Below are 13,697 nucleotides of genomic sequence, written 5' to 3' on the forward strand. Positions count from 1 at the left end.
ATAGTGGCTCCAAAGATAATTCCAGATATTTATGGGATCCTCTGCATTGGACACTGGAAAGGGCTTTATAAGGGCTTTATTTTATTGATGTATGTATTAAAGCCCAATTTAATATAAAATGTTTTATTCTGATTATTCAATCTAACTCTGAAGTATTCTTTCTTGGACCACCTTTGCCATGTTCTGCCACTTATAAACATGAATTAAATTATTGACGGGTTATAATTATTGCAAAAATATGAACTAGTCTTTTAAACATGACAGCTTGCTTGGCCCCTGCTTCTATCCCTCGTTCTCTTTCTCTGTGTCTGATTTATTAAAGATCAGTGATTTAAACCCAGGTTCATAATTCAAGCTTGAGAGAGCTTTGGCTTGGTCAAAGGCATCTTAAGTACTGTTAATTTATTTTGAATATGTGTCATATTTTGGACACATTATGATGTATCTATGGGAAAGATGACATTACTAGGCAAGATGGGCAGAAGGGGAAGAAGTGGCTGGCAGCATATGAGGCAAATAGATGAAGAATTGGAAGCCCCAGAAATACAACTGCAAGAATTGCATAATGCAGCAAGAGACATGCCCGTTTGGAGATCTTTTATCCACTGAGTCACCAGGAATTAGCTGACTCAACTGTGCATAACAATATTAAAAATTCTCTGTTAAAAATTCCACTGCTGATATTTTATAGGTGAAAATACAGAGATTGAAGAAATGTATTTATTTATTCATTACATTCCTGGACTGCCCATCTCCCTCAAAGTATTTGTATTTGCACTAAATTGCAGTTAGTACAACTATAGAAAGGGAAGGAACCTTATTTCCACTTTTGTTCCTCTTGTTAAATGATTGTGATTCTCAATGTACATTAAAGAGGAGCAAAGCTTTGTTCACGCGGCTGTGGCCACCATCTTAACTTTTGTGGAGTCTTCCTCTCCATTGGGATGCCCTCCAGTGGAGTCAAGTAGCACACATACAGTACCTCTATACTATGAGATAGTAATGCCCTCATAAATACACTTTGTATCTGATACCTGAAAAGGTATGTAGCTCCCATTACTTGTCCCAGCTTCTGCCAATCTAGCAGTTTGAAAGCAGGTAAAAATGCAAGTAGAAAAATAAGGACCACTTTGGTGGGAAGGTAACAGCGTTCCGTGCAGCTTCAGCATTTAGTCATGCCAACCACATGACCATGGAGATATCTTCGGACAGTGCTGGCTCTTTGGCTTTGAAACGGACATGAGTCGGAAACGACTAGCACATATGTGCACATATGTGTGAGGAGAATCTTTACCTATTCTGCTTCCAGCCATTAGCTGGGCTCCTTATTTGTGTATCTAAGAACTTCTAAGGTCCCTTCCAAACCTATCTATCTATCTATCTATCTATCTATCTATCTATCTATCTATCTATCTATCTATCTATCTATCTATCTATCTATCTATCTATCTATCTATAATATAAATGAGGTTGTACCTCTAAAAATATACAAATAAGAACAAGAATTTATTTGAACATTACAGATGGATTCAGGGTATGAAGAAGTCATGTGCTTATATGATGGATTATTAAGCTCTGGGAGAACCTCTCCACAGTACCTGAGGACAGGCCAAAAAGCAGTGGGTGGAAACTCATCAGTGGGAGATCCAACCTGAAAATAAGGAGAAATTTCATGACAGTGAGAAGAATTAAACAATAGAAAAATGTGCCTCTCAGAGTTGTGGGTGCTCCATTACTGGAGATTTTTAAAGAAAAAAAATTGGCCAACGATTTGTCCAGGATGGTATTAGGATTCCTGCCTCGGTTGAAAGGGATTGTACTAGAGCAGGGCTGTGAAACTCCTGGCCCATGGGCCAGATGCCTCACGTGCTGGCCATGCCCACACCTGATTTAGCGAAGGGGGAAAAAGTCCCAATACATCGCATGATGCAGCCATGATGACAGGAGTTTGACACCCCTGTACTAGAGGACCTCCAAAGTCCATTCCAGCCCTATGATTCTATGCTTCTATGAAGGCATTTAAGGTTTCTATGAACTTCGCTTTATTTGGTAGAAAAGGGCAATGCCATGTTTCATTTCCTCTATGGACAATGTTCATCTTCCAGGTGAATTTCTCTCTTTCATATTTTACATTGGCCTGTTTTTTTTCACACTGCTGTTGCAAAAAGGTCATTGTTGACAAGTGGCTCCTAGGGAGGTGGGGGGGAAAGACCATGATTTCTTCGTGTTCCCAAAGTAGCTCATAGTGTCAAGTGCCTTTTCATCCCCTGAACCTGACCTGTGCTTCTTACTGTGCCATGCTTGTGAGTGGTGATAAAAAAGAGATCCTGAGGATAGCAGGAAACACAGATTGCCTTTCTCACACCAGATGCAGCCAAGTAACAAGGATCTGAACTGTGTTTGCTTCTGAAATAGCACCCTGTCATTCACTGCAATATTTTTTTTAATTAAACATTGCCACAATGCCCTTCACTGGTCAAAGTGTATTGGAAAATTTATTCTGCTGTATATGGGTAGTCCCAACTTGTTTCACAATGCCATGAGGTTAATTGTTTAGGTAATATATCTTTCTTACAACATACTGTATTTTTGTCTGGCTAGCCGGGAGGTATTGCAGTATTTACTGAAATGAACATAGTGTAGTTATCCAAACTTTTGGGATAAGAGGATACTCAGTAAAAAATAGAATTTGGGAAATAACAGGGATTATTGGGGGGGAGGAGGACATTATTTTAACAGAGTGACATTCAGGATCTCACCGTCTTGGATTGTTCATAAACTTTGAAAAAATATGTTAAATGGCTCAATACTGTGGTCATTGAAGTAAAGGTCCAATCATGTCCAACTCTACACGGCGGTGCTCATTATCTGTTTCTTAGCTGAGGGAGTCAGCGTTGTCCAAAGATGTTTCTGTGGTCATGTGACCAGCATGACTATATGCTAAGATATATGGAACATTGTTACCTTCCCACTGAAATGGTACCTATTTATATACTTGCATTTGTGTGCTTTCGAACTGCTTGGTGAGCAGGAGCTGGGGCAAATAATGGGACCTCACCCTGCCCTGTTGTGCTCGCCTCTCGAACCCAGGCTGTCAGCTTTCCAGATGACAATAGCAAAGGCACTTAGACTTATATACCACTTTGCAGTGCTTTACAGTCATCTCTAAGCGGTTTGTGGAGTCAGAATATTGCCCCCAACAATCTGGGTCCTTATTTTACTGACCTTGGAACGATGAGTCAAATTTGAGCCAGTGAGAATCGAACTGCCAAACTGCTGGCAGGCAGCAATCAGCAGAAGTAGCAATACTGTATTCTAACCATTGCGCCACCAGGCTCTGACAAGCTCAACATCTTTAACTGCTGAGCCATCATACACACACACACACACACACACATTTTAATTTTGTGGAAGAAACTTTATGCATCCAGCCTACTTTTCAATGAGCAAATGGCAGGGACAGCTGAAGGAAAGACTTCAACCCTGTTGCTTGGGGACCGCTACTCCAGTCCAGCTGGCTTCTTTTCCATGGCTACAGGGCTATTTCACTATCTAATGAAGAGTTAGGATATTTTTTCAAGCAGCATACAATCCTGATTCCTCCATCCATGAACAGAAGGAGTTTTATTGGCATAGGCTGTGAAAAGAATAAAGAGCCAATGTAAGTCTTAAGTAAGATAAGAAATAAAATATGAGCATGGAGAAAGCAAAACAGTAATTAATTCATTGGTGTGTGCAGGGGGAATGAGGGTGCAAACAAGGAAAAGTGTCATCATACAAAGGCCGCAACTTTTATCAGATACCAGCGTTTATTTTATGGCATTGCCACATGTATGTTGTCCTTTTAGCATCCTGGTGGTTTGCTGTAGATGCCACTGAGCTAGCTGCCTAAAATAGATACCTGCTTAGTTATAATACAATTATATAATGGTTAACTTACACCTGTACTGCTATGGTATTTTTGGATTATACTTGTAGTTTTTAAAACTTATATTGTACTGATTTTGGAACACAATAAAGAAGGGTTAAAGAAGAAACTCTTTCTGGAAACCATAGATGCATGAATGAAAGCTAGTTAAACACAGTTCATAACAGAAAATTAAGGAAGCCCATTTTCAATCTCATAGATGGATGTAATAGAACAGATAGTGTGATATTTGTCTGACTACAGGGAAAAATATGTACAATAGTTTTCCTAGCAACATCAGTTAAGTGGTTAGCCATTGTCTCCCTCTAGGATATGTTCTGACTGCACAGTCTAGTTTGCAGTTTTGGGCTCTCTTGATACCCTTCATTCTGAGCACTAATTCATGTCTGAACCTGACTTAAATTAGCTTTTTCAAAAAATCAGCCAAAATCACCTAGGGATGCCCATTTGTCCCATAAAACTGAGATTGAGCACTGGGAGAAACAGCACATAATTTCATTACCATGGAATATGACATTCTTTGAAAGTGAATTCAAAATATGATCAATTTGCATCCAATGCATAGAAATTGGTATTTGCGACCGGAGCTTATTTCCATTGCAAAATAGATTGAATTTCTGCATAAAATGTGGAGAATGGTCTAAAACCAAAATAATAAAGCCCCTGAAACCTTTAGAAACATGTTTCTTTTCTTCAAATGTTCAGAATTTGACAGGGTTCTCAGACCTTGTTCTCCTGTTCTATTTGAACCTACATATAGAGGATATTCTCTGCTATTGAACTGTGGTATGACAAAGGATCATAGTTAACTTACAGTACAGAGGATTATCTCTAGAAAGCTGTAATAAGACTATCGTATAAAACATTATTTCCCTCCCCCCACCCCACCTAAAAAAATCACAATGTACACTGCATTCCACAAACAATCTCACCAACAAATTCCCAGATTGCAATGTCACATACATAGTTGGTGGCGATAGAATGGAATTGAATTGGATGGGATATGATGGAAGGGAATGGAATAGAATAGAATAGAATAGAATAGAATAGAATAGAATAGAATAGAATAGAATAGAATAGAATAGAATAGAATAGAATAGAATAGAATAGAATAGAATAGAATTGGAAGGGACCTTGGAGGTCTTCTAGTCCAGCCCCATGCTTAGGCAGGAAACCCTATACCATTTCAGACAAATCGTTTAGGTTTAGGTTTATTTGGATTTATATGCCGCCCTTCTCCAAAGGGACTCAGGGCGGCATACAACATTAAAAACACACATCACAAAAGTTAAAAAAAAAGATTAAACCCATTTCCAAAAAGACCAAACCGATTTTTTTTAAAGAAACAATACATTTAAAATAAATTAACATTAACATTAACATTAACAGGCCAGGCCGGCTTGCTGGAAAAGCCAACTTTTTAGGGCGCGTCGGAAGGACCGGAGGTCGGAAATTATGCAGAGCTCTGTGGGCAGCTCATTCCAGAGGGAAGGCGCTCCCACAGAGAAGGCTCTCCCCCTGGGGGTCACCAGCCAACACTGCTTGGCCGACGGCACCCTGAGGAGGCCAACTCTGTGGGATCGTACTGGATGGTGGGAGGCTACTGGTGGCAGTAGGTGGTCTCGCAGGTACCCTGGGCCTAAGCCATGGAGTGCTTTAAAGGTCATAATTAATACCTTGAATCGTTATCCAATTTCTTCATAAAAGTTTCCAGTGTTGGAGCATTCACAACTTCTGGAAGTTCCACTAATTAATTGTTTTAATTGCCAAGAAATTTCTTCTTAATTCTAGGTTGTATCTCTCCTTGATTACAGTAATTTTCACCCATTGCTTCTTATTCTGCCCTTAGGTGCTTTGCAGAATAGCTTGACTCCCTCTTCTTTGTGGTAGCCCCACAAAGGAGTCATATGGGGTTTTATAATGAGATATGTTTCCAGTTCTTTCAGATTTAGGAAGGATTGAGTATATGTTTTTCTTTACCTTGTAGGTATTTCTGAAAAGTGACCGTGTCGCCAGAATGGTTCAGAGTGGTGGGTTCTCAGCTAATGACTCCCGAGAAGTCTTCAAGAAACATATCGAAAAAAGGGTCCGTAGCCTGCCTGAGATTGATGGTCTCAGTAAGGAGACTGTCCTGAGTTCCTGGATGGCAAAATTTGATGCAATATATCGAGGGGAAGAAGATCCACGCAAAGCTCAAGCCAGAATGACAGCAAGTGCTGCTTCAGAGCTGATTCTCAGCAAGGAGCAGCTGTATGAGATGTTCCAGAACATCTTGGGAATCAAGAAATTTGAGCATCAGCTTCTGTACAATGCATGTCAGGTAAGTTCTCCTTGTTGTTCAGGAACAACAATCTACTGCGAAATTGTAGACACAATAGAATATCTGTTCCTGATTTGGCGTTAGTCTGAATCATATGGTAAGAAGGAGATGAACAAGTTTTGCCTCTTGCTATTCCCTCTGTTTCTGCTCTTTCTGTTATGAGGAACACAGGATGGTGTGCTTGATTAAAGGATGTGATGAATCTTATATTAGCCTTTGGGTATAGGATGGCAAGGTTTTTTTTTATTCAAAAGACTAGCAGAGTTTGGTTGAGGCATGGGTAATTCTACCAGAATCTACCAGGATGGGATGAAGTAGGGTGGTTGTGTTCTGATTTGGATCTTATTGCATGAAGTTTTTTGAACAATGTCCAGAGTATTGTCAATCTTATTGACAATATCTTCCAATATTCATGGAAGAACAGTTCTTGGAGTTTAGCTTTTGGAGTCAGTCTGGTCACATAAAGCCAGGCATAATGACATAGGCAGATGGAAGACACTGTAACTTGATTGGGTTGAAAACAAGGACTATTTGCCTCTTGCCTTTTAACAAATGAAATAGAAATGATGATACTGCCCCATGTACATGTTATAATTATAATTAATTAATAATTATAATTAATTATTTTATATTTAATAATTTATAATTAATAATATGGAGAAATAATGCTCCTGAAGAATACAACTTGCATCTGTTGATTGTTCAGTTTTCTACCCTACATATATATGGGTGTGTTTAGTATGCAGAATGTTATCTCAAACGTGTTTTTTCAAGAAGCAACTGCACTTTCTGATTTTTCTTTGAAAATGTTTCACTTTGCATCCAAGAAATTTCTTCAGAGCTCTTGAAAAAACACCTTTGGGACAAACATGACCTGGATGACTGAGAATCGCCATAGACATTTATGCAGAATGTTATGGATGCTGGGAACTTGATTTTGATGCCCTCACTATAGCAGACAAGGATGTTGGAATAAAATATTACAAGACCCGAAAAGTGATAGAATCTTAGGCTAACTGGTAGCCAGTCTTCTGCCAACTGAAGAAACTTTGAACCTCGAGACCAAGACCAAAGACCAGAGGCTTTAGGAAATCATGTGCTACACAAAAGCTAGGGAGTTGTCACAGCTTATAAAAAGTGTCTGTTACATGGTTGGTTCAAATCTCAATTAGATGACTTTGAACATTTAATGGCACTGATAGTAGCATAGCAGAAACCTGAGGGCTCCTCTGTGGGTCATAGAGACAAGAGAACTGCCAGACAGTTTTGGAGAGATGGGAGGGGATTGGGAGGAAGACAAGGAGACTATAAAGGTGTTTTACAAATGCTTGATAATGCTGACAAAGGCTTTAGGAACTTCATCAAGGTAAAAAAAAAAGGACATGGTGCATGCTCAGATAAGATTGCATCTGGATACCTGCAATAGAAGGAAAGTGTTTTTTGATGTCAGCTCTAAGAAGTTTTCAAAAAAATGTTGAGAGAATATTAAAGAAAAAACAAGAGGAGAAAGTTAAAAAAAAATCTGATGAACCAGAAGGACAATCAGCTAAGTTTGATTTATTCAAAGTTATAAACCAAGTGCTGAACCTATTAATAATCACTTTCTAGTTTATAAATGAGGATAACATATGCTTAATTAAAGAAATTGGAGATTGTTAGTAGCAGGCTGTGATCTGTATCAGGTCATATGGCATTCTGGAACTGAAATATATATAATTGTACCGTGCCCCTGTATGCACAGTGCAAGAAGGATTGCTGGTACTTAAAAACTAGACTTCTCATTTAAGTGCAATCAAATATATTTCTAGAATTTCTACCCTAGGTTCTTCCCACTCTTTTGGCTGATTAAATAGACTGAACAAGTTAATTTGTTTTGTTTTGCCTTTCCTGAACTATATGTTAGCCTTATCTGATTTATTTTGTTTTTGCTGTCTCCAGACCATTAAGTTATCTGATGCTAGGTTTTGAGGCATATGCTATATTTTTGGTAAATTCTTTTCTGTTGCTGGAAGGAGGGTTTTCCAGACGTACAAATATTGAGAATGAATGAAGGCATGAATGAATGAATAATGTATGAATGAATATTCTGGAGATGGTACATTTAATGCTTGAACCTTTGTAGCCAAGTTTGAAATCAACTGGCTCATTCTAAACTAGAAGGGTTACCATAGTTACAGATTAATAATACTGATGTGTTCATTTTGTATATCTCAGCCTTTCCCCGAATCTCTGCAGCTGTTCAAGGTTGCTGAGATCTGCTCAGCTAATCTAGTTTTAGGAGAATGGTCATAGTATCTGTAGGACTTGACCAAACAGCCTTTCAAAATAGTGACTTATTGGCGCTGTCCAGTGACGTGCGGTGAGGTTTATGGCTGGTGAGCCTGGTGACGTCATCAGGAAGGCGGGGAATGGGACCACGTGTGCAGGAGGCTGAGGCAGCCTAAGCCTCCTGCACACGTGGTCCCATTCTCCGCCTTCCTGAGTCAACATGAAGGGGACCGCGGAGCGTGAGCCGAGATCCCCTTCAGGAAGGCAGGGAATCGGACCACGTGTGCCTTTTCCCTTTTCCCTTTTTTTTTTCTTTTCATGATGAGAGCGGTAAGGCTCTGCCTCCCCTGCCTCCCCTGACCGCACATCCCTGGCACTGTCAGTGACTTTTGTTTTATAAGCATTCTAATGGGAAGATACTGAGAGATAGTTATTAAGGGGCAAGAGAATAATAGATTAAAAAGAATGAAAACAATTTTACAAGAAACACATCTTAAAATAAGTTCTTTCAGGAGCCACAAGGTGAACATGAGGACTGTTCTGGAAATTGTTTGTTGGATAAAGCATCAACAGTAATGTAATCATATCTGGTAACATTCACAGATTCCTTATACACTTACACTGGGTCCCACTACAAGACCTGATTGAATAGCAGTAATGATACAGGTGGAGGACAAATTAAGATCTTGGAGAATCATATGCTAGGCTGGATCAAGAAATTTACCTTTAGCCATCCAGATCAGAGTTTATTTTACTATTTACTATTGTGTACATCACCTGGGTCTAGAACTATGCTCATAAACATCCCACATAGGTTATGCCATATTGGTTACGCTCTAAGCCAGGGCTGTCAAACTCCCGGTCTGTGGGCCAGATATGTCCCGTGCTGGCCACAACCGTGCTCAGTTTAGTGAAGGGGGAAAAGTCCTGATACTCACCTGACGCTGCCTTGACAATGTGAATTTGATACCTCTACTTTAAGCTTTCTTTATTTCACCAGTATAACATGAGAAGTGGGTGGAGAGAGAGATCAATGTGGTATAGGATTTCCTGCTGGAGCAGGGGGTTGGATTAGAAGACTTCCAATATCCCTTCCCACTCTGTGATTCATTCATTCTCTCCCTCTCTCTCCCTCTCTCTCTCTCTCTCTCTCTCTCTCTCTCCGTCCCTCCCTCCCTCCATGTGTGTGTGTGTGTGTGTGTATGTGTATGTGTGTGTGTCTGTAGGAAGTAGTAGGAAGCCAGAATGCTGGACAATCTAGAGCAGCGATGGCGAACCTTTTTTGGCTTGCTTGCCATAAGTGGGGGGAGCGCAGGGGGTAGTGTTGGTGCGTGCCACACCCATAATGCAATACATGACCCCCAGTGCACATGAGCGCACTACAGGCACTCCCCCCCATTTTTGCATGCTTTCTGTGCCCTCCCCAGGCTCCAGAGGCTTTATAGGAACCTGAGGAGGGTGAAAACAGCCTCCCCTGCCCCCTCCCCCCGGAAGCCCTCCGGAGGCTTGAGGAACCTTCCTCTGGAGCAGTCAAAACGACCCTCCGAGCAAACTGAAAGTCCATTCCTGAATTTCCGGTTTGCCAGTAGGGGCGGTTTTTTGCGCTCCGGAGGCTTCAGGGAAGCTCATGAAGCCTCTGGAGGGCCTTCGGGGGGGGGCTCTTTTCGCCCTCCCCAGGATCCTATAAAGGCTGTGGAGCCTGGGGAGGACGAAAAATGGCTTTAAAAAAGGGTGAATTCAGCTGGCCAGCACGCACAAGCCCGCTGGCCAGCTGACAGGGCAGTGCCTCGCGTCCCTGACAAATGGTTCCACGTGCCACCTGTGGCACATGTGCCATAGGTTCGCCATCACTGATCTAGAGTAAATCACCCATAGCAAAAGGTGCAGATCTATTTTCTGCTTAACCTTTATCTGAAGAGTTCTTCAGAACTCTTCAGAATGAATGGGTTTTACAGTGGACAATATGTCATTTGACCTTTCTGGCAAAAGAAATGAACATGCAATATAATAATAATAACAAAACAAAAAAAACCAAGTCAAACTCTTTTTGACTTGTTTTTTTTTCATCCCACCATGACAATTACTTCTTGTGCTGAGACCTTTCATCCACTTCCATAAAGCTAATGCGTTGATTTCTCTGGAATCTGTCTTCAGCCATTCCATAGGGATTGATTGTTATTATTTTTTATAGGGACTGATTGTTCTGCCATTATCTCTTTTATAGCTCTGTTGTTGCTATCACAGTGTTACTGCTGGAATTACTTCTGTAGCACACAATTGACATCAAAATTTGATCCACAGATTGTCTTGGGATAAATAGTGATGACAGGTTAGGGTCTATGGGTTTAGTTGAAGCAGAACCTTTTCTATCACTCTTGCAATTAAATTCAGAACAGCTTTGAAATATAATAGTCTGTAAGTCATCCTTGACTCCTGATAAGTACATGGATAAAACCACATTTCATAAGTAATATGGAAAGAAGTGACTCAACAACAATTAATCAATGGCCTGGCTTGCCATCTGAAGTTGTGGGTGCTCCGTCACTGGAGGTTTTTAAGAACAGACCGGACAACCACTTGTCTGAAATGGTACAGGGTCTCTTGCTTGAGCAAGTTGGACTAGAAGATCTGCAAGGTCTCTTCCAACACCATTATTCTGCTATGTGCTATGGCCATCAGTCTTTGTGTGTGTCTTGAAGATAGGTCCTTGCAGTTTTCTTGACAAGATTCCAGAAGTGATTTGTTATTGCTTTCTTCCTGGGACTAAACGAGCATGATTGGCTCATTCAGCTGGTTTTGTGCCTAAGACAAGACTAGAGTACATGGTCATTTCCTAGCTTGGTGCCTTTAACCATTACACCAAACTGGTTTTCCATGGACAATTGCCAGTTAACAAATATTATTATTATAGTAATAGCCAGCTGGAATCTTCACATGTGTGTCAGTGGTGGGATTTATAAATTTTTACTACCGGTTCCGTGGGTGTGGCTTGGTGGGTGTGGCTTGGTGGGCGTGGCAGGGGAAGGATACTGTAAAATCTCTATCCCCACCCCACTCTAGAGGAAGGATGCTGCAAAATCTCCATTCCCTCCTGATCAGCTGGGACTCAGGAGGCAGGCAATAGATGGGGGCGGGGCCAGTCAGAGGTTGTATTTAGCGGTTCTCTGAACTACTCAACATTTCCACTACCGGTTCTCCAAAACTGGTCAGAACCTGCTGAATATCTTTATAGTCTTTTGGAATTTAGGCTGCCAATTCTGGATGCTGAATGAACAGTGCATATATAGAGCAGACAGTTGAGGAAGGTTGGTCTATAAAGATTAAGATGTAATATTCTTTGAGATTGTCCTCTGGATGCATTTCTTTTCAGACCAATTTCAGAAATTTTGTGGTTCTCAGATTTGCATGTTCCAGGAGACAAAATTATTTTTATTTCATGACTAGATCAATTTCCTTATATTTTTTTCAATCTTTCTTCTTCTCTAAATCAAAAATGAAAAGTATCCCATTATTTAAACAGAGATATAAAAAGAAGATATTAATCAGGATTACTCTAGTTAATAACTTAGTGGCCCATCCTAGGGGAAAAAAATCCAAGAAATGAAAAGACAAATGAGAAATGTATTTATTTATATTCCGTTTTTATTATTTTTACAAATAACTCAAGGTGGTAAACATATCCAACATAACTTTCTCCCCCAGAAATTTCTAATTTTCAATACAGCAGTTTCCTATTCATTTTAATTCCCGTTAGTGTCTCTCTATTTATATCTTTTCAATTCCTCCTATTTTATTGTATGTCAATCTCAGATTTTTTTTTTAAAAAAGACTGCATAAATATTTGTATCCATTTCATGTTCATTTTTCCTAACAAATGTCTTATTTATATGGATTTGTAGATATATCAAAAAGTGAATAAACAGGAGCTACATTCTAAAAAAGTGATTAGGGTCAGGAGAAAGCAAGATTTGGTTTCGTATGGGTATTAATTTACTTTCATTACTTACATGAACAATTGCTCCCCATGTGTTTTTCCTCCCATCACATTAAAAACTAATTCAATTAGCTTTTATAAGGCTCGAGAGGCTGAATGCACCACTGCTTCCTCTAGGGTAGACAACATCCTTAAGGTAACATCAGAGAAGAGTTTTGTTTATCAGGAGAGTGGAGTATTTACATAGTGAACATTTTAGTTTTGTGACTTGAACAATGGGGATGAAAAGCATTTACTGCTTCTCTTTGAATTGGAATAGATTAAATAAAATAGTATAGTAAACAGAGATAGCTTGGTGATCCAGGAGAAGGGCCTCCTCTGCTGTGGCTCCTGCCCTTTGGGACATCTTGCCCCCTGAGGTGAGATTGGGTCCATAGGTGATATTTAGCCAGTTCTGAACAATTCGCCCAAACCGGTAGTGGAAATTGCGGGTAGCCCTGCCCACCCATTCACCCGCCCCAGCTCTAGGCTGTCCTATTTAGGCACGTTTTCAAGCCATGCAAATGCGTGAAAGCTGTGCACATGCATGCAAGCCGCACGCATGCATGCAAGCTGCGCACATGTGTGCAAGCTGTACACACGATCAAAGTGCATGGATGGATGGGCGAGCGCATGTATGGATGGAGCACATGCGAGTGAAGCGACCATGCAGGCACGCTCCCATATGCGAACCTGTAGGGAAAGTAAGTGAATACCACCCTGATTGGATCCCATCCTTCTGTCCTTCCACAAGAGCCTGAAGATCTGTTAGATGGCTTGGCGCCCTAACAGGGAAACATCATATCGGAGGTGGTGGTTGAATTATGAGGCAATCCCACCTCCCTTCCCACACAGCTTGTTCCCTCTCTCCCTATCTTTTAACTATATTTTATCTTTAACTATATTTTATTTTTTATTCTTTTAAATATATTTATTTTTTATGATTTTAATGTTTTAATGTTGGACATTGCTGAGAGTTATTTGGCCAGCAAATAAATTCAGTGGTAGATGATAGATAGATAGATAGATAGATAGATAGATAGATAGATAGATAGATAGATAGATAGATAGATAGATAGATAGATAGATAGATGATAGATGGATGGATGGATGGATGGATGGATGGATGGATGGATGGATGGATGGATGGATGGATGGATGGATGGATGGATGGAGAGAAAGAGATGATAGCTAGATACTAGATAGAT

General features: G+C 40.2%; 1 protein-coding gene across 7 annotated transcripts in view; it reads left to right on the top strand.

Annotated features, from left to right (window-relative positions):
• The window catches only part of CADPS (calcium dependent secretion activator), a 492,613-nt gene that overhangs the window by 111,543 nt on the left and 367,373 nt on the right, over positions 1 to 13,697 (top strand). For all 7 annotated transcript variants that reach the window (XM_081935645.1, XM_081935646.1, XM_081935641.1 and 4 more), the window contains exon 3: positions 5,916 to 6,248. In XM_081935645.1, coding sequence (XP_081791771.1) covers positions 5,916 to 6,248 — 333 coding nt within the window. The remainder of the gene's footprint in view (positions 1 to 5,915; positions 6,249 to 13,697) is intronic.

The sequence above is a fragment of the Natrix helvetica genome, assembly GCF_964273705.1.
Source record: "Natrix helvetica genome assembly, chromosome: 1".
NCBI lineage: Eukaryota > Metazoa > Chordata > Lepidosauria > Squamata > Natricidae > Natrix > Natrix helvetica.